The following is a 21,669-nucleotide window of genomic DNA, read 5'->3' as shown; positions in this document are numbered from 1 at the left end:
CAAATGAAGCCTCACTTATGAGGATATCCTTCAGCAATTCAGTAATTTCTGTTACAGATATTTAGGAAAATGAGCTGAGCTTAGTTATGAAGATGAAAGAAGGGAGTGCAAGCAGCAGCATAATGCTGTTAACGTTTCAGTTTAATAAATAAACTTTCTGACAAAAGTTTATTTATTAAACTGAAACGTTAACAGCATTATATGGTGTTGGTCACCTATATTTACCGCAACTAACAAGTCCTTTGAGTGCCGCCATCTACATGATATATATATATATATATATATATATTTATTTATTTTAATTTTAGTTGGGTTTTTTTTCATGACAGCTAGCTGTACTAGTTTATAGAGTATATTGGGGCTAATGTAGTTTTGACTGTCTTAACTTGTCATCTGTTTTCACATGATCTGGACACAAGCGTACCCAAGTGCGTACAAGTTATATGCATCTCAATCACTTTTCCATTTGTGACAAGAGAAGCAGAACTACAGTCAGCCATAACTGGGATTTTTCATGTTGGTAAAGTTCAGTGAGGGTGTGTCAACCAGCGGCGGACCCAGGGAGGGGGCAAACACAGATCCGAAGCACGGGCTCCACTGCTTCAACGGGAAAAGGGGTGTTTGCTATTGCCCCTTCCCCCAGATCCGCCACTGGTGTTGACACAACTGGCATTGAGTATAATGTGGTACAAGAGTGCAATAATAATGATGATGATACCCAGTGCTGCAGCAGGGACAGAGGGTCCCATTCGTGAAGCAGTGACAAAGAGTGGAGAAAAGAACCAGTGGAGAAGTTGCCCATAACAGCCAATCTGCTTTGAAGGAAGCCTTTATCAAGTGAATTCTATAAAATGTAAGGAAGATGCTGATTGGTTGCCATGGGCAACTTCTCCACTACTTGGTTTCTTCACTCTTTTCACTGCTTCATGAGTAGACCGCTTAGAAACTGAGCACCTGATGCATGCTACAGGGCAACTCTCTGGGCAGTAAGGTGCTGTTCTAGACACCCTTCAAGCCTAATATAGGTACTACCATGCCAGCGTTAGTACCAGTCACACGCCCCTGTTACGAATGTGATGACAACTGTCAACTCAAGTGAATGGACAGGGGGCTGGTGCACCACAAAGATGTGTACAACTGAGCATACTGGCATATATATGCATTTAGCTTCATAGCAGGCACATCGATAGCTATTTGTGTTCAGCTCTACATCAGCCCCATTATGACCAGAGTTAGCAGTTATTCACACAGGGAAAGGGGAAATCAGCACAAAAATCAGTACATCAAATTGGTAGCCGACATGAGTGGATAGGTGAGCTCTAGGGGGGCCTGGGAGTTCTGCGCAATTTGCAGGCTAGCCACAGTGGTGATTGTGTCTAATGAAAATCTAGGGATAAAGGGGGACATGTATTAAGAAGTGAAAATAGCGGAGAAGTGAGCCAGCGGAGAAGTTGCCTGTGGCAACCAATCAGCATTGATAACATTTAGAATTTGCATACTACAAAATTATACAGAGCAGCTGATTGGTTGCCATGGGCAACTTCTCCACTGGCTCACTTCTCCACTCTTTTCACTACTTAGTACATCTCCCCCAGAGACTGCACATACTAGGGCAGAGGTTCTCAAACTCGGTCCTCGGGAGCCCACACAGTGCATGTTTTGCAGGTAACCCAGCAGGTGCACAGGTGTATTAATTACTCACTGACACATTTTAAAAGGTCCACAGGTGGAGCTAATTATTTCACTTGCGATTCTGTGAGGAGACCTGCAAAACATGCACCGTGTGGGGTCCTGAGGACAGAGTTTGAGAACCTCTGTACTAGGAGGTGCTCCCAGTGTAAAATGTAACTGTAGAGCCCTAACAGAATGGTAATGTCTTTAGACTTCACACTGCCACAAAGGTGAAGACAGCAATCAGAGCGTTCCACTAACACCTTAACTGGATGAACTGAAAACTGTTGTAGAAGTAGAACTGTCACAAAATATGCAACAGTGTAAGATTATGACTATGGGTATTATTATTGCATGCATCAATACATAGGATAATTGTAACAAAATTATACAACCAAACGCAGGCTGGAGTGATCAGGGGAAGTAAGCGAGAATTATAAAGTAGCTCATTATGGCTAGTAATAGCAAGTACTGCAGGATCAGAGTCTCTGGTGGAAAATGGGAAAACAGGAGCAAAGGAATAATGGTAACAGGGACAGTGCCAGTAGAAGAGAACAGGGAAGAGGACCCTGTCTGCAAGGTCTTACAATCTAAAGGAAGGGATAATGGAGAAGATGTACTAAGCCTAGGAGAACGATAAAGTGGAGCGAGATAAAGTACAATCCAATCAGCTCCTAACTACCATTTTACTGGCTGTGTTTGAAATATATCAGGAGCTGGTTGGCAGTTTATCTCTCTCCACTTTAGCACTCTCCAAGGCTTAGCTTATTTGCCTCAATGTGACTTCACATCTTAGCAATATGATAAGATTGTGATTTGCAATACAAATATACAGTCTAAATATACAGTCCAGTATATACTGTAAGTACTGTAAAACCACATTTTATCACACGTTACTGCATATCCCACTGATACTGTATAAGAAGGCAAGGGCAGTAAAGCTAGCTCTCACTTTTAAGCAAAAGAAAAATATACAATACAGAAATGCTTTGTCACTAATAAATACTGTTACTTAAGATAAACATGGTAATTGTCTGACAGTTTAGAAACAGGTCTACAATATATGGTTGATGTGTACTCCACTAGAATTTACAGCGACACCAAAATAAGTGAGATGCAATGACTTTCCTTCATAGTGCCCTGTGCTGTAGAGCTATGACTGCCTCAGACTACAAGTGACTGCTGAGGTATTGAAGGGAGGCACCTACAGGGCATTAAGTTCACTGCCAGTGCCAGCGCTTTGTGTCAGAAGCAGAGACCTGTCTTACTTGTATGGAAGACATCTGGGCATATCCTCTCCAGCTGAACCCTGGGAACTCCTGGGGATTATAGCCAAATCGAACACCCCTTCCATTAGCGTTAGTACCATCCTCAAATTCATATTTCATCTGATGAAGGTCAGGAAAGTAATAGTTTTGCTTTGCCCTGGAAGAATAGTATTTTTGGAAGGTTTGAATTGATGAAAATGTTTCTGGTGACGCTCAAATACTTAAATAACATATTATAATAAAAATTATATGTATGTAAAATGTCTATTCCCACCAAGAGGTATGATTCAGGTACCCATGCTTAGGACAGAATCATTATCATCATACTGGCACTAGAGGCAAGTGCAGAGGGAGATACAGACGTCCAGAACCTTCCAAACCAGAATAGATACATGGCTTGGAATGTAAAACATATGAAACTTAATCTGAGCTCAAGAATTTCTTGCACTACAGAAGCTTTGACACCGGTTCCTACTGCAGTACATTTCCAGTGGAGAAGACGACTTTTAGCTATAACATTTTGATACTGTATGTGTGGCATTTCCATTTATTGAGAAAATGAAAATGGGAAAGTAGGGGCATGGCCTAGTGCTGGTCCAGAGCAGATGCGCTTTATATGAGCTTCCGACTGGTGGCCCCATAAATGCTGTTTATCAGTGCTCCTACCTGCCGTTTCTGGTCCCCCAGGACCCCTGGTGCTGCTGGAAGTGGTCCGGGTTGGCTGCAGAGCCGGGAGACGTTCTTTAGGTCTCTGCGGGTTGCGGCCTGCCTGGATCCCAGAAGCCGCAGCCTCTATTAGTTTCCTGATCCTGCCGCAGATGCCCCTTTGGCGCGGTGCTTTGGATTCCAGTGCCACAGCTCCAATAACTGGTGGTTGGGACTCCTGCTTCTGCTAGTGCACTGCTACCCTTCTACCCTATTTATCCATGAAGAAGGCTCCTGGCCAGGTGAGAACTCACTCCACCTCTCAAGGTTTTCCTTCTACTCTTCCCCCGCCCACAGCTCCTGGGTACCAGGTGTTTACGGGGTGTGTTCCCTGTCACTCCTGAGTATCTCCCCCCGGGATAAGTGGGTGGGTGTCCACAATAGGCCACACCCAGACATCAGCTTTGCCTCTAGTTTCTGCTGGTGCACTCTGGTGACATGGCCATCCACACGGGCAGCACTACTACTCACACAGGACTTATCTATCCATGCCCTTCACCATTGGTAACTCCCCTCTCATTATATCCCAGGAGCTGGTATTTGTGACCAAATACAGTGGACCCGTTGGAGGGTCTGTTTGTTTTAGGCTGATCAGCTCCAATATTACATTGCCAATGTAATTCTGCTCACGATGTTCTACCACCCATGTGCCTTATGGTTACCTACTGACTTTTTCCCTAAGAGACTCCACTCTGTCTCAGCGTAGTCTCCTTATCCTGGGAAGTGTGATATATCAAAATGCCCCCGAAAAAGGCCAAAGGGGTACTCTCACTCCGTGTGATCTTCCTGACTCAGAAGGCCGCACGTGTCACAACTGAGGGCCTGAGCTGACGGAAGGCAGCCTCAGTTGTAGGGGCTGAGATGTACCGGAACCTGGGAGGTTGTATCAGACCCCTGGACATGTAAGTAACATGAAGAGAAACCGCCCGAAGGCGTGACCACGACAACTTGAGTAAAAGTCAATGATATTTATTTATGACAAACTCCATGCATCACAGTAGCAGTAAAAAGTAACATAAAAATCAGCAGAGAAATAATAATACAGTTCCTGGGTACTACAGGGTGGCAGGGGCCACAGAGCTCTGGTGGTATGAGACAGTTCTTATTATCTGCAAGTTGGAAAGTCCTTACCAGGCTCAACTGTAGCAATGAGGAAAGCCCAGGGTCGTACCAGCTGGTGTTCCAGGGAAAGCTGGACTGCTGTAGATAAAATGCTGCTGTGGGTACTGGTTAGAACCAGACAGGTGTTGGCACGGAGTGGATACTGGCTGGAACCAGTTAAATAATAAATAAAGCTTGAGAGCGATGCAATGTAGATGAAATGTAGAATTTGAGAGTGGAGAAATAATAATACCGGTGGAGAGTGGTAAACTGCAGAAAGGACACCGGCCCTTTAAGAGAAGCTGTACACTGCTGGAAGCTAAGCTGGAAGCAGGTGATGTTGTAGCTGGAAACAGATGGAATGCTGGTGCGGGTCTCTATAGCAGAAGTCTGGAGACAGGAGCTGGAACCTGGAAGACATTCACAGAAGAGAGACAAACTGGAACTAGGTTTGACAACCAAAGCACTGACGCCTTCCTTGCTCAGGCACAACCTATTTATACCTGCAGCAAGGAAGGCATTGGCTAGGCAATTATGCAAATTAATAATACTGACAACGGATTGGTAGGAATGATCAGCTGACAGAATCCAAGATGGCTGCGCCCATGCAGACACTTGGAGGGAAGTTTGGTTTGTAATCCATGTGGTCTGGAAAACAGTAATGGCGGCGCCGGCCACCGGAGACAGGAGACGCCAGGCTGACAGATGCACATCTGACCACGCGGACACAACGGAGGCCGCGGCTGACGTAATTGCCACTCTGAATGCAGAAGCTCAGGGACGGCGGCGGAGGCCGCGGGAGACGCCATGCCAGATGTATAAGGCGTTACTGTGACTGCGTCCAGAGAGACAGGAGAGGATGCGGGAATGTGCACATCAGGATAACAGATGGGATCCGGTCCTGGAGCGCTGAGCCAGCCTTAGGAGGCATCTGATAGGTAAGAAATGGCGTCCAGATACCCGGATCGTGACAGCACCCCCCCCTTTAGGAGTGGCCCCAGGACACTTCTTTGGCTTTTGAGGAAACTTGGAATGGAATCTCCGGACCAAGGCAGGAGCATGGACATCAGAAGCATTGGTCCATGAACGTTCCTCAGGGCCATAACCCTTCCAGTCAATAAGATACTGAAGTTGACCGTAACGGTGACGTGAGTCCAGGATCTTGGCTACTTCATACTCAACGCCTCGTTGAGTTTGGACTTTCGGAGTTGGAGGAAGTGAGGAATGAAACCGATTCAAGATTAGCGGTTTCAACAGGGAAACATGGAATGTCCTGGGTATCTTTAAGAAGGGAGGCAACTGGAGTCTGTAAGCAACAGGATTGATGACTTGATCAATTTTAAAAGGACCGATGTAGCGAGGTGCAAACTTCATACTGGGAACTCTTAACCTCAAATTCTTTGTGGATAACCATACCCGATCACCCACCTTGAGAGCAGGAACTACTCGACGCTTCTTATCCGCAAACTTCTTGTACCTGAACGATGCCTTGAGCAGAGCTGATCGTACGCTCTTCCAGATATTGGCAAACTGATGCAAGGTGATATCCACTGCGGGAACAGAAGTTGCTGGAAGCGGTTGGAACTCAGGGACTTTAGGGTGGAATCCAAAGTTGGTGAAGAATGGTGTTGAAGAAGATGAAGAATGATACTGGTTGTTATGACAGAACTCGGCCCAGGGAAGTAATTGAACCCAGTCATCTTGAGAGGAGGACACATAGATGCGGAGGAAAGACTCCAAGTCCTGATTCACCCTCTCAGTTTGACCATTGGTCTGAGGATGGTAAGCCGTGGAAAACTTTAGCTTGACTTGGAGGGCTTGACATAAACTTCGCCAGAATTTGGCTGTGAATTGAACTCCTCGATCTGAGATAATTTCTTCTGGAAGACCGTGGAGTCGAAAGATCTCTTGTATGAATACTTGAGCCAACTTGGAAGCTGACGGAAGACCGGTGAGAGGAATGAAGTGTGCCATCTTGGTGAACCGGTCAACTACCACCCAGATGGTATTAAACTTGTTGCACATGGGCAAATCTGTAATAAAATCCATCGACAAATGGGTCCATGGTCGACGGGGAACAGATAGTGGAACCAGTTGCCCCGCAGGCGACTGGCGGGATACTTTATGTTGAGCACACTTTGGGCAAGATGCAATAAACTCCAAAACGTCCTTTTTCAGAGTTGGCCACCAATAAGACCTAGAGATAAACTCCAGGGTTTTTTGGATACCTGTATGTCCGGCAAAGCGGGAAGCATGGGCCCAATGCATGAGCTTCTTCCTTAGTGTCGGCTTCACAAAACTTTTCCCTGATGGGGGCGTAGAGTCCATCCCTACCGTGGAGAATGCCAACGGATTTATAATAGGATGCTTGTCTGAAGACTCTGACTCATTTTCTTGCTCCCATGAGCGGGAAAGGGCATCGGCCTTGCGATTCTGAGAGCCCGGACAGAACTGGAGTTTAAAGTCGAACCTGGAAAAGAAAAGTGCCCATCTGGCCTGACGAGGGTTAAGACATTGTGCGCCTTTCAGATATAGAAGGTTCTTGTGGTCTGTAAGGATGGTGATTGAATGAGAAGCTCCCTCCAACAGATATCTCCACTCCTCTAGAGCGAGCTTGATGGCTAGCAACTCCTGGTCGCCAATGGCATAGTTGCGCTCCGCTGGGGAGAACTTCCATGAGAAGAAACTGCAAGGATGTAAATGGCCATCTTTAGCCCTCTGAGATAACACCGCTCCTACTCCAACGGAGGAGGCATCCACCTCTAGGATGAAAGGAGAGTCGATGTCAGGCTGTTTCAGGACAGGCGCAGAGATGAACCTCTGTTTTAAAAGATGAAAAGCTTGCATGGCTTCTTCAGACCACTTGGACGGGTTAGCACCCTTCTTGGTGAAAGCAGTAATAGGCGCCACAATGGTGGAAAAGTCTCGTATAAACTTTCGGTAATAATTGGCGAACCCTAAGAACCTCTGGACCCCTTTGAGGGTTAAGGGTACCGGCCAATTCTGGATTGCTTGTAGTTTCTCAGGATCCATCTCTAGTCCGGAACCGGACACAATGTACCCTAGAAACGGAATGGACTTGACTTCAAAGACGCATTTCTCTAATTTGCAATAGAGATGATTGACACGGAGACGGGACAGAACCTCCTTTACCCAAAAACGATGTTCCTCTAAATTGTTGGCAAAAATGAGGATATCGTCTAGATAGACCACGACATGACGGTATAGAATGTCTCTGAAGATCTCATTGACGAAATGCTGGAAGACAGCTGGAGCATTGCTCAATCCGAAGGGCATGACGAGGTACTCATAATGACCGTCACGGGTGTTAAATGCGGTCTTCCACTCGTCACCCTCACGGATCCGGATGAGATTGTATGCACCTCTCAAGTCCAGCTTTGTAAAGATGGTAGCTCCGCTAACTCTGTCAAAGAGCTCAGTAATCAGGGGTAAAGGATAGCGGTTCTTAATGGTAATGTCGTTCAAACCTCTGTAGTCGATGCACGGCCGCAGACCACCATCTTTCTTTTTTACAAAAAAGAAGCCTGCGCCGGCTGGAGAAGAAGAAGGTCGAATGAACCCCTTTGCTAGGTTCTCTTTAATGTATTCCTCCATAGAATGCGTCTCGGGCAGAGACAACGGATAAGTTCGGCCTCGAGGTGGAACCTTCCCTGGAACGAGATCAATCGGGCAGTCCCATTCTCTATGAGGAGGAAGGATATCAGCAGAAGCTTTACTGAACACATCCGTGAAATCTTGATATGGAGGAGGTGGAACATCAGACGACCTGGGGGAGGAAGAACAGACAGGCAACACCTTAAACAAACATGTCTCAGCACAGGAGGGACCCCATGCCAGGATTTGCGTAGTCGTCCAATCAATTGTAGGATTGTGAAGACGGAGCCATGGAAGGCCCAGGACCACAGGATGTGTGGCTCTTGGAATCACTAAAAGTGAAATAAGTTCGGAATGAAGAACTCCCACTCTCAGACGAACTGGTAGAGTCCTTAGAGCAATAACTGTATCAAAAATTTTACTGCCATCCACGGCAGTTAAGGAAAAGGAGGAAGGAAGTCTCTCGGTGGGTAGGGACCACCGTTTAACATAGGCTTCGGTAATAAAGTTCCCAGCTGCTCCGGAATCCAGGAGGGCAATGACGTTCTGATAACGTTGAGCAACTTGAAGCGAGACTGGGAGATTACAATCTTGAGGAGATGGAGAGGAGATCATTACTCCTAGCCGGCCCTCTCCTTGACGAGCTAGGACTTGGAGTCCCGGACGTTTGGGACAGGCATTAATGGTGTGAGACGGAGCTGCACAATAAAGACAGAGAGACTCGGAGAGACGTCTTCGGCGCTCAGCAGGAGTTAAACGGGAACGGCAAATTTGCATGGGTTCATCTTTAGTTGGTGACAGTTGGCGAGGAGGAGGAGCAGAAGATTTTGGAGCAGATGATCTTCCACGCTCAGTTGCTCTCTCTCTGAAACGTAAGTCAACTTTTGTACAAAGTGAGATTAGCTCATCTAACTTGGAGGGTAAGTCTCTGGTAGCTAACTCATCTTTAATACGCTCGGATAAACCATGCCAGAATGCAGCATACAGGGCCTCGTCGTTCCATGCCAGTTCAGATGCCAGGATCTGGAACTGTATAAGATATTGTCCTACAGTATGTGATCCCTGGCGTAAACGGAGAATCTCAGACGAAGCTGAAGTTACCCGGCCTGGCTCGTCGAAGATGCGCCTGAATGTTGACACGAATGCAGTGTAAGAAGATAGCAGGGTGTCGGACCTCTCCCATAACGGTGATGCCCAGTCAAGGGCTGAGCCACTGAGAAGTGAGATGATGTAGGCAATTTTTGTACGGTCACTGGGAAAATTGCCAGGTTGTAGCTCAAACTGAATCTCACACTGGTTGAGAAATCCCCTGCAGAATCTTGGAGATCCGTCAAATTTTGCTGGCGTTGGAAGATGAAGACGTGGAGCAGAAACGGGTAAGGTGGGTGGGGTTATAGTTGGAGTCACTGTGGTTGACGCCCCAGATGCGCCTGATCCACGGAGAGTTGTCTGAATCCCATCCAGCCGAGTAGAGAGATCCTGGAGACAGCGGATGATGTGGCCCTGTGCAGCCTCCTGATGTTCAAGTCGGGCTGCCAGTTCTTGCATCGGCCTGGCCGCTTGATCCTGGTCTCCGGCTGGATTCATTTGGTCAGTGCTTACTGTCACAACTGAGGGCCTGAGCTGACGGAAGGCAGCCTCAGTTGTAGGGGCTGAGATGTACCGGAACCTGGGAGGTTGTATCAGACCCCTGGACATGTAAGTAACATGAAGAGAAACCGCCCGAAGGCGTGACCACGACAACTTGAGTAAAAGTCTCAATGATATTTATTTATGACAAACTCCATGCATCACAGTAGCAGTAAAAAGTAACATAAAAATCAGCAGAGAAATAATAATACAGTTCCTGGGTACTACAGGGTGGCAGGGGCCACAGAGCTCTGGTGGTATGAGACAGTTCTTATTATCTGCAAGTTGGAAAGTCCTTACCAGGCTCAACTGTAGCAATGAGGAAAGCCCAGGGTCGTACCAGCTGGTGTTCCAGGGAAAGCTGGACTGCTGTAGATAAAATGCTGCTGTGGGTACTGGTTAGAACCAGACAGGTGTTGGCACGGAGTGGATACTGGCTGGAACCAGTTAAATAATAAATAAAGCTTGAGAGCGATGCAATGTAGATGAAATGTAGAATTTGAGAGCGGAGAAATAATAATACCGGTGGAGAGTGGTAAACTGCAGAAAGGACACCGGCCCTTTAAGAGAAGCTGTACACTGCTGGAAGCTAAGCTGGAAGCAGGTGATGTTGTAGCTGGAAACAGGCGAGTCCAGAATGGATCGGAGAGTCAGGCTACACCGCAGATGGAATGCTGGTGCGGGTCTCTATAGCAGAAGTCTGGAGACAGGAGCTGGAACCTGGAAGACATTCACAGAAGAGAGACAAACTGGAACTAGGTTTGACAACCAAAGCACTGACGCCTTCCTTGCTCAGGCACAACCTATTTATACCTGCAGCAAGGAAGGCATTGGCTAGGCAATTATGCAAATTAATAATACTGACAACGGATTGGTAGGAATGATCAGCTGACAGAATCCAAGATGGCTGCGCCCATGCAGACACTTGGAGGGAAGTTTGGATTGTAATCCATGTGGTCTGGAAAACAGTAATGGCGGCGCCGGCCACCGGAGACAGGAGACGCCAGGCTGACAGATGCACATCCGACCACGCGGACACAGCGGAGGCCGCGGCTGACGTAATCGCCACTCTGAATGCAGAAGCTCAGGGACGGCGGCGGAGGCCGTGGGAGACGCCATGCCAGATGTATAAGGCGTTACTGTGACTGCGTCCAGAGAGACAGGAGAGGATGCGGGAATGTGCACATCAGGATAACAGATGGGATCCGGTCCTGGAGCGCTGAGCCAGCCTTAGGAGGCATCTGATAGGTAAGAAATGGCGTCCAGATACCCGGATCGTGACAGCACGTACCCCTACCCCTCTGTTGGGTTCACCTGCCTCCACCTCTCCAGCCAGTAACCCTCAGGGCCCATCCCTCCATCTAGAACATAAAATGGAAGAGTTGGTCTCCTCCCACAAAGACCTCATCTCTGCTCATGACCACCAGCTAAGTGAACTGGCAGCATTTAAAGATAAGAACGCAGATATGGAGGACCGCTACAGATGGAATAACATCAAAATTCGTGGTATATCTGTGTCCAATTCAGAACTGGAGGACAATGTCCTTTTCCTATTCTGTAAACTCCTCCCTGGTGTGGAGGCAAGAGATCTTCTCATCAACAGTAAATTCTGCTGTAGAATTCTGAAATGTGCCCTCTAGTGGCGGAGTCCTTCCGATGCTTTTAGGACCAGAAGAGGTTCAAAGAAAGTAGCAAGTAGACAAGTTTACACCTTTTTTTTCTCAGGCTCCAATGTGATATCCAGTGAGGTACTCTCTGCATAAGTGGTGCAACACACAGCTTTACGTAGATATTATTGATCCAATGAGGTGCCCTCTGCATAAGTGGTGCAACAAACAGCTTTATGTAGATGTTATGGATCCAATGAGGTACCCTCTGAGAAGTGGTGCAATACACAGCTTTATGTAGATGTTATGGACCCAATGAGGGTCTCTCTGCAGAAGTGGTGCAGTACACAGCTTTATGCAGATGCTATGGATCCAATGAGGTGCCCTCTAAAGAAGTGGTGGAACACACAGCTTTATGTAGATCAGGCATTCCCAACCGTGGTCCTCGAGGCACACCAACAGTGCAGGTTTTAGTGATATCCAGGCTTCAGCACAGATGGTTAAATCAAAATAACTGAGGTACTAATTAAGTCACCCGTGTTCAAGCCTGGAGATCACTAAAACCAGGACAGTTAGTGTTTCTTGAGGACCGAGGTTGGGAAACACTGATGTACAGAGGCGTAACTAGGGTTTTCGGAGCCAAGGGCAAGATGAAGAGTGGCGCTTCCCCCCCCCAAAAAAAAAAAAAACCACACCAAAAGAAGTAAAAATGGGCATGGCCACGCACCAGAAGGGGTGTGGCCATGCACCAGAAGGGGTGTGGCCACGCACCAGAAGGGGTGTGGCCACTGAAAATGACCCACAGTGCCAGTTACATTGCCCCACAGTGCCAGATACATGCCCCACAGTGCCAGTTACATGCCCCACAGTGCCAGTTACACTGCCACACAGTGCCAGTTACATTGCCCCACAGTGCCAGTTACATTGCCCCACAGTGCCAGTTACATTGCCCCACAGTGCCAGTTACAATGCCCCACAGTGCCAGTTACAATGCCCCACAGTGCCAGTTACAATGCCCCACAGTGCCCGATACATTCCCCACAGTGCCAGTTACAATGCCCCACAGTGCCCGATACATTCCCCACAGTGCCAGTTACAATGCCCCACAGTGCCAGTTACATTGCCAGTTACATTGCCCCACAGTAACAGATACATGCCCCACAGTGCCAGTTACAATGCCCCACAGTGCCAGTTACATGCCCCACAGTGCCAGATACATGCCCCACAGTGCCAGATACATGTCCCACAGTGCCAGTTACAATGCCCCACAGTGCCAGATACATGCCCCACAGTGCCAGTTACATGCCCCACAATGCCAGTTACATGCCCCACAGTGCCAGATACATGACCCACAGTGCCAGATACATGACCCACAGTGCCAGTTACAATGCCCCACAGTGCCAGTTACAATGCCCCACAGTGCCAGTTACATGCTCCACAGTGCCAGATACATGCCCCACAGTGCCAGTTACATGCCCCACAGTGCCAGTTACATTGCCCCACAGTGATACATGCCCCACAGTGCCAGTTACAATGCCCCACAGTGCCAGTTACATGCCCCACAGTGCCAGTTACATGCCCCACAGTGCCAGTTACAATGCCCCACAGTTCCAGATACATGCCCCACAGTGCCAGTTACATTGCCCCAGCTCCAGATACATTGCCCCACAGTGCCAGATACATGCCCCACAGTGCCAGTTCCAGCCCCCCCCCCCCCCCCCCCGCTCACTCACTGCCTCTTCCCATTCCCTCTGTGCTATGTGAGGGGAGGAGAGCGCAGCGCCTCTCCTGCCCCTCAACGCTCCAGTTCTCCGGCGGCTATGTGGCGCCGGTTCGCTAGCCAATCAGAGCTCGCGGACCGGCAGCCAATCAGGAGCCGGTCCGCAAGCTCTGATTGGCTAACGCCGCTGGAGACCGGACACACGCAGCGCTGCTGGTGCTGGCAGCGGCAGTGAGGGGAGGGAGAGACGCTGCACTCTCCTCCCCTCACATTGCGGCGTGACGGGGGCGAGTGGGGCATGATGCATGATGACGGCGCCCCCCCCCCCTCTGCTGGGCCTGCCAAGGCGCCCAGGGCACGTGCCCCACTCGCCCTACCCTAGTTACGCCTCTGCTGATGTAGATGCTATAGATCCAATGAGGTACCCTCTGCAGAAGTGGTGCAATACACAGCTTTATCTAGATGTTATGGATCCAATGAGGGTCTCTCTGCAGAAGTGGTGCAACACACAGCTTTATGTAGATGCTATGGATATAATTATCTTCCAAGTTCAACAGTACTTCATGGAGACTACTGCCAGATTGCAGTGCCCAGTCACAGGAAGAGTATTACATTCTGTACTAAAGACAGAAGATGTTTGACGAATGAAGAAACTGGTTGTGAGGCTCTGGCTATTGTATAAATCATGAGCTGCAGCCTGAGCTGATGGAATTAACTGCCATGGTAAAAGCTGTTTTCTGTCTTTGGCTACAAACAGGTACTGAAACAGTGAGAATCATGGGTTGGATGGGAGTACATAACTATTACTACTAAGAAAACAATAATAATTGTAATAATAATAATAATAATAATAATAATAATATAACTGATAAGCTGTAAATGTAAACAAACACTATAAACTTACTGGTTGCAGTGTGTGCCTTCAATATTATTCCTGCAAACACATTTTCCTGAAGACTCATCACACAGATGACTTTTAGCGCCCCCTACATCACACTGACAACCTGTCACGAAATAAGCAATTGCAAAACTTAACACCACAATGGTAAATTCCCACCTGACATATTGCATTTGCCAGAAATGTGCTCGTTGATTTAATATGTCAATGCATACACCATAAAACATATTATACATGTCAGAGCAGGAAGATCATTACAATTATTATCACAATGCTCAAAACAACATTTTCAAGTGCAGTACAGGTATATTGCATGTCACAATTTGCCTGGGCTCAAGCAACTTACATCTTTTTGTTATGATTTGTTAAGCACTTTATTGTATGGCCATTACATATTGGGGGTAATTCCAAGTTGATCGCAGCAGGATTTTTGATAGCAATTGGGCAAAACCATGTGCACTGCAGGGGAGGCAGATATAACATGTGCAGAAAGAGTTAGATTCAGGGGGGTTATTTTGTTTCTGTGCAGGGTAAATACTGGCTGCTTTATTTTTACACTGCAAATTAGATTGCAGATTGAACTCACCACACCCAAATCTAACTCTCTCTGCACACGCATTATGGGCCTAATTCAGGCGTGCACGCACAGCTGCAAATTTTCTGGCTATGGAATTGCTAATCATCCCAAGGGAAGCTGCCACCCAGACAAGGATACAGACATCCACAGGAAGAGGGGGATTACGTTTAGGTACCACCGGGCAGGGGCGTAGCGAGGGCGGCGCAGGTGGAGCTTGAGCTCCAGTCGCCTGCTCTGATAAGGGCGCTGCAGCCACAGTCCACTGCTGCCTCCATGGCAGGACTGATCATCGGCGCTGGACAAATTAAAAAAGTGTGTGTATATATGTATGTATATATATATATATATATATATATATATATATACACAGTGTGTGTGTATGTGTATATATATATATATATATATATATATTTACACGTGTGTGTGTGTATATGTATATATATATAATATATATATATATATATATATTATACATAGTTACTAGAAACCCGGCACTCCATTTATATTAGGCAATTCGCTTCGGTGCCCTCTGAAGCAATGTGTCTAATATCCAAAAAAGGCAGCAGCACTCAGAGATGTATTGTGAAAAAATCCTTTGTATTGGGTCACATAAAACCAAAGTTTCGGAGCCCTCAGCCCCTTTGTAAACCCTTAGCAAAGGGGCTGCGGGCCCCAAAACATTGTCTTTTTTGGATATTATATATAATCACCACTAGGTGTACTATCACCTACCCGAGTAGAAAAGCTCGGGTAGCGACCAGGACTGAACACAGGTTCAACCCATGTCGCGGCGCAGTATGAATGGGTAACCCGGGTCAATGCGACCGAGGACCTGTTCACAGCATAGATAGAGCTGGCACTTATTGATGCAGAGGTCAATGTGTGTACTTTTTCTCATGTGAAGCCTTTGTGTTTTATGTGCCCTCTCTCATCGTTGCTGCAGTCACGCTAAGCAGCTCTTCTAGTCACACCTAGTCGTGAGCGTGTTTACTGCCTTTTTGTGCATCTTTCCCAGAAAATGCGTCTTAATTGCATCGCTATGCGAATCGGATGCACTAGAAACTTGTAACCAACTTATGCTCATATAAATAATATGCTGCATGCCTATACTTTGTGTGCATCTGTGGCTGTATCTGCATATGAAATGGTACATTACAGTGTCAGTGGATTGTTTCCTAGAAAACACTGTAATGTAGCATTTCGTATGCAGATACAGCCACAGTCGTACACAGAATATAGGCAAGCCACATATCATTTGAATCAGCAGAGTCTGCTTGTGCATCTCTTTCACATAGTGACGCAAATAAGATGCATTAATGGGAAAAAGACACCCGACGTTAGCAGAGCCGCATGGGTACTACCGTCTCACTCAGGCATCTTGCTGTGCATGGTGTATTGAGGCAAGATGTATGAGGACACATCTGCATTTTCATGTGGGGGGCTATGTGTGTGTTTTTTGTCATATGGTGGCTAATGTGTTCTTTTTTTATCCCCTTTTAAGACCACTGTATTTTATTACTAAGGAGATATAATGTGAATAAGCTTGTACTATTGTGTCACGTAATTTGAATTGGGGGTACTAATGTGTGGCCATGCCCCATCCCAGCAAAATCACGCACCTTTTCTGAGTCGCGCGCACTGTACCTATTTCAAATAAGTGGCGCCAGTGCTGGTAAGGGTACCAAAATGCTGATTGCTGTGGGTGAGGGGTGATGGGTGTTGCTGACTGCTGCTGTGATCTGTGCTGCTGGGTGATGGGTGCTTGGTAAGAGGCGGAACTAGCAGTGGTGCTGGGGGTACCAACCAAAGTCTTGCCTTGGGCATCAAATTGGTTAGGGCCGGCTCTTAGAGGAACACATGGGGGAGGTGAGTTTCTTGGGGAGGTAAATGTGTAGGGGGCTTTAGTGTGTGTGGCCTAATGTATAGGGGGTATTATTGTGTGTGGCCTAATATATAGGGGCTATTACTGTGTGTGGCCTAATGTGTAAGGTGTCATTACTACTGTGTGGTAAAACGTGAATGGGCTTTACTGTCTAGTGTAATGTGAATAAGGGACACTCTGTTGTATGATGGTGACATTGGTTATTTTCCTACACAAACAGGCATCTTCCAGACCATGTGATCTCTACATATTTAGTGAATACTGACTAAAGACGCTGTTGCCCAGTGAGGATCAATTTCTTCAGAGGTTTCCCTGTTTCATAGTTTGTATATTGTGTATTTTTATTTAGTGCTGACAAAACTGTGGATTTTACCTTAATATTAATTTTTGTTCCCCTTTAATTTAACCCCACGTGTACACTTGGGAGGGGGGCGCCGTAGCACGCATGTGCTCCAGGCACTGTGGCTACACACTACACCTCTGCCACCGGGGGGAGGTTAGGGTTAGGCTGCAGGAAGGGAGAGTTAGGGGGTAGGGGAGAATGGGGAACATACTTACTCCCCGCGTTGGGATTTCAAATATCGGGATGCCAGCGTCAGTATTCTGACTGCCGCCCGCCGGTATATCATACTGAACCCAACATCTGCTTCATAAATGGCTCAGACTGATAAGGCAAACTTCATCTTTATTAAAATTATTAAAAGAACTAAACATTGCAGATTGAAATATTATTTTTCCCATAACGGTACAAAGCTGTTTCTAATGACTTGCTAGTTTCTTGCATGAATCACCATTTTTACAAGCAAACAATGACCTGTTCCATTCCTACATGATAAAGTTACCATTGCATTGGTATATCTTGTAAGTATAACTTTACCTTTACATCCAAAGTAATTTCTGCCTTCAATATAAAAATAACCATCTTTACAGGTTCCACATAATGTGCTGCAGGTGTTCGGTTTGCAATGGCAATCTCCTTCCGTCTGAAAAGAAAAATTTCACTCAATTATATTATTATGTAAGGATATATAAAACTATTATGGTTTATTTAATGTATTATTTGTTATATGATGAAAGATGCTAAACTGAAATCTCATTCAGTGGGATAACTGCTAATGACTGTTTCCCTTCCAGAACCCAGCATGTGAAAACTCTCTGAAAGGACAAACACTGACGTGTGATGTTGCATTAATTGTGCAAAAGCCTTCACAGGGCTTTTAAAAACCAGAATGTCCTGGGAGACAACCAGTACACTGGTAAAACTATAGTGAGAAGCTATGTTGTGTCTTCCTAATGATGAGAGATACAAAAACTGGTCATAAAGGTGAGTAATGTATTTATTATATTCCAGCCCTTTTAGCACAATAAAGAATTAAACAGGTTCCAAATACTGCACAGTGATTTTTCCCCCCAATTATTGTTCCTCTCTACAGTGATAATGGTAATGATCTATGGACCTGATTCATTGTTGGACGCTATTTGGCATCATAGGAACTGCTTGAGGGTGGTACCCCGAAGAGAAATTAAATTCTCAGTCTGTTGCAGAAGATCCACCCAAAACTAGCTGAGAATTGATCTACTAGGAATGGTCAAAAAGAAAGAGGAATCCCGCACTAAGAATGTATTCTTTGCAGTGATGATTATAGAGAATGTATATATCCTATTATGATGTGATAAGTATTTTCACATTAATTGGTATACTGGGGCTACCCACTGTTTCAATAGATACATGAAAAAAATGGTGGAAAGAAAAAGGAACCCGTTTACAAATGGGTGCACTCTTTCCCTACCACATAAAATGATGTGTAATTCTTTAATAATTTTTTTTACTCTAATTCTATATTATCAAGATTTTTATATATATATATATATATATATATATATATATATATATATACACACACATACACTGCTCAAAAAAATAATGGGAACACTAAAATAACACATCCTAGATCTGAATGAATGAAATATTCTTATTAAATACTTTGTTCTTTACATAGTTGAATGTGCTGACAACAATATCACACAAAAATTATCAATGGAAATCAAATTTATTAACCCATGGAGGTCTGGATTTAGAGTCACACTCAAAATTAAAGTGGAAAAACACACTACAGCAGTGGCGTGCGGTGAGGTCAGTGGCTGGTGAGGCACTACAGCCATAATGTCCACCGGATCCTGCCGTTGACCCCTACCGCTGCCGAGCCAATGCCCGCTACTGCCCCTGAGCTGATGCCCGCTACCACCGCCAATGGCATACAAACTTGCCCACCATCAACTGACCCAGCCCTCCGCTACTAATTTGCATCTCAGTCCGATGCCGCCAATGCCCGCTGCCTGCCTGCTCACCATACATGTGATATATTGTACATTTTTATAGAAAATAAAAATAATAATTAGTGTTTGGTACTGGGAAAGGAGTGGGAGGAGGACACAAATGCAATTTTGTTGTCCAGGGCTTCCATTAACTTAATGGAGAACGGTCTGAATGGGTTAAAAAATGTAAAAAAAAAAAAATGCGTGAGGTCCCCCCTCCTAAGTGTAACCAGCCTCGGGCTCTTTGAGCCGGTCCTGGTTGTATAAATACTGGGAAAAAATTGGACAGGGGTTCCCCGTATTTACACAACCAGCACCGGGCTCTTAGTCCGGTCCTGGTTCCAAAAATATGGGGGACAAAAGATGTAGGGGTCCCCCGTATTTTTAAAACCAGCACCGGGCTCCACTAGCCAGGGACATAATGCCACAGCCGGGGGACACATTTATGTAGGTCCCTGCGGCCGTGGCATTACCCCCCCAACTAGTCACCCCTGGCCGGGGTTCCCTGGAGGAGTGGGGATCCCTTAAATCAAGGGGACACCCCCCCCTCCAGGCACCCAAGGGCCAGGGGTGAAGCCCGAGGCTGTCCCCATCACCCCTGGGCGGTGGGTGCCGGGCTGATAGCCATAAGTTTGTAAAAAAAGAATATTGTTTTTTGTTGTGGAACTACAAGGCCCAGCAAGCCTCCCCCGCTTGCTGGTACTTGGAGAACCTCAAGTACCAGCATGTGGGGAAATAACGGGCCCGCTGGTACCTGTATTTCTACAACAAAAAAAATACCCCAAATAAAAACACAACACACACACCGTGTAAGTAAAAATTTATTAAAACACACTTACACACTCACACATACTTACCTACATCCAACGCTGAGATTCACGTCCACTTGTCCAGTAGAATCCAATAGGGGTACCTGTAAAAATGAGAGAGAATACTTACCTACATCCCACGCCGGTCACCTCCACTTGTCCAGTAGAATCCAATAGGGCCGGTACCTGTAAAAATGAACATTAAACTTACAAACAAAGTAATCCACAGGAGGAGAGAGAGAGAGAGAGAGAGAGAGAGAGAGAAATATTAATGAATATTATGCACTCGCTGATGCGGGAGGACGTTAGCACAGACAGGGGAGAGTGCTGCTGCTGGCTGGGAGGATGGAGCAGGCGCCCCCAGTAGTTGTGACCCCTCTAGCTGTGCCCCCAGTAGAAGTGCCTGAGTAGTTGTGCCCGCTGTCGCTGTGCCCCCTGTCGCTGTGCTCCGAGTAGTTGTGACCCCTGTAGCTTTGCCCCCATGTGCCCCTTGTGGCTGTGCCCCCAGTAGTTGTGACCCCTGCAATTGTGCCCCGAGTAGCAGTGCCCCCAGTCACTGTGCCCCGTCGCTGTGCCCCTTGTAGCAGTGGCCCTTGTGGCTGTGCCCCCAGTAGTTGTGACCCCTGTGATTGTGCCCCCAGTCGCTGTGCCCTGAGTAGCAGTGCCCCCAGTCGCTGTGCCCCAAGCAGTTGTGACCCCTGTAGCTTTGCCCCCAGTAGCTGTGCCCCTTGTGGCTGTGCCCCCAGTAGTTGTGACCCCTGTGATTGTGCCCCCAGTCACTGTGCCCCGAGTAGCAGTGCCCCCAGTCGTTGTGCCCCGTCGCTGTGCCCCCTGTAGCTGTGCCCTTTGTAGCAGTGCCCCTGTAGTTGTGCCCCCAGTCGCTGTGCCCTGAGTAGCAGTGCCCCGAGTAGCAGTGCCCCCTGTAGCTGTACCCCCTGTAGTTCCGCCCCCAGTCACTGTGCCCCTTGTAGTTGTGCCCCAGTCGCTGTGCCCCATATAGTTGTGCCCCCAGTCGCTGTGCCCCTTGTAGCTCTGCCCCCAATAGCTATGCCACCAGTCGCTGTGCCCCTTGTTGTTGTGCCCCCAGTCGCTGTGCCCCTTGTAGTTGTGCCCCAAGTCACTGTTCCCCCTGTAGTTGTGCCCCCAGTCACTGTGCCCCATATAGTTGTGCCCCCAGTCACTGTGGCCCTTGTAGTTGTGCCCCCAGTCACTGTGCCCCATATAGTTGTGCCCCCAGTCACTGTGCCCCATATAGTTGTGCCCCCAGTCACTGTGCCCCCAGTCACTATGCCCCATATAGTTGTGCCCCCAGTCACTGTGCCCCCAGTCACTGTGCCCCTTGTAGCATTACCCCTTGTGGCGGTGCCCCCCAAAGCCCAAACACATTAAAAAAAAAACACACACATACACACATACTTACTTACTGATCCTGCAGCGCTGTCCGTCTCCGTCCGCCGGGCGGCTCGTCTCTACTATGGGAGAGACGTCATGAATCATGACGTCTCTCCCATAGTAGCGGCGCTGGCTGCAGCGGGCGCCCACACAGCCCACGGCGCCTGCTGCAGCCGGGAATCGCTAGTGATTGGACAGCGGATCCAGCACTGGATCCGCTGGGCCAATCACATGTGGGGGACTGACAGGGGCGTGCATTCATCGGGGCTGAATGCACGCCCCTGTCATTGCGGCACCAGTATAGGTGCCGCTTCCCCGTGCATTTTCAATGGGCTTTCACAGCCCATTGCTGCACTCCGCCCCCTGCCCGCCCCCTGCTGCCCGGACTGTAATGGTAGCAGCGGGAGGCACCTCTCCCGCTGCCTCCCAGCCCAAGGATGCAGCACAGTGACAGGGGACAATGATTAAAATAATAGAAG

The 21,669-nt window shown here is 47.3% G+C and overlaps 1 protein-coding gene across 2 annotated transcripts in view; it reads right to left on the bottom strand.

The window, feature by feature from the left end:
* Window positions 1-21,669, bottom strand: part of LAMA3 (laminin subunit alpha 3) — a 477,258-nt gene that overhangs the window by 280,678 nt on the left and 174,911 nt on the right. For both annotated transcript variants that reach the window (XM_063923602.1, XM_063923601.1), the window contains exons 19-21: window positions 17,551-17,656; window positions 14,221-14,320; window positions 2,940-3,096 (exon numbers count right to left, since the gene is read on the bottom strand). In XM_063923602.1, coding sequence (XP_063779672.1) covers window positions 2,940-3,096; window positions 14,221-14,320; window positions 17,551-17,656 — 363 coding nt within the window. The remainder of the gene's footprint in view (window positions 1-2,939; window positions 3,097-14,220; window positions 14,321-17,550; window positions 17,657-21,669) is intronic.

This window comes from Pseudophryne corroboree, chromosome 5 (genome assembly GCF_028390025.1).
Source record: "Pseudophryne corroboree isolate aPseCor3 chromosome 5, aPseCor3.hap2, whole genome shotgun sequence".
Lineage (NCBI taxonomy): Eukaryota > Metazoa > Chordata > Amphibia > Anura > Myobatrachidae > Pseudophryne > Pseudophryne corroboree.
The sequence above is the reverse complement of the archived record's forward strand: the minus strand, read 5'-3'. Positions and strand labels throughout refer to the sequence as shown.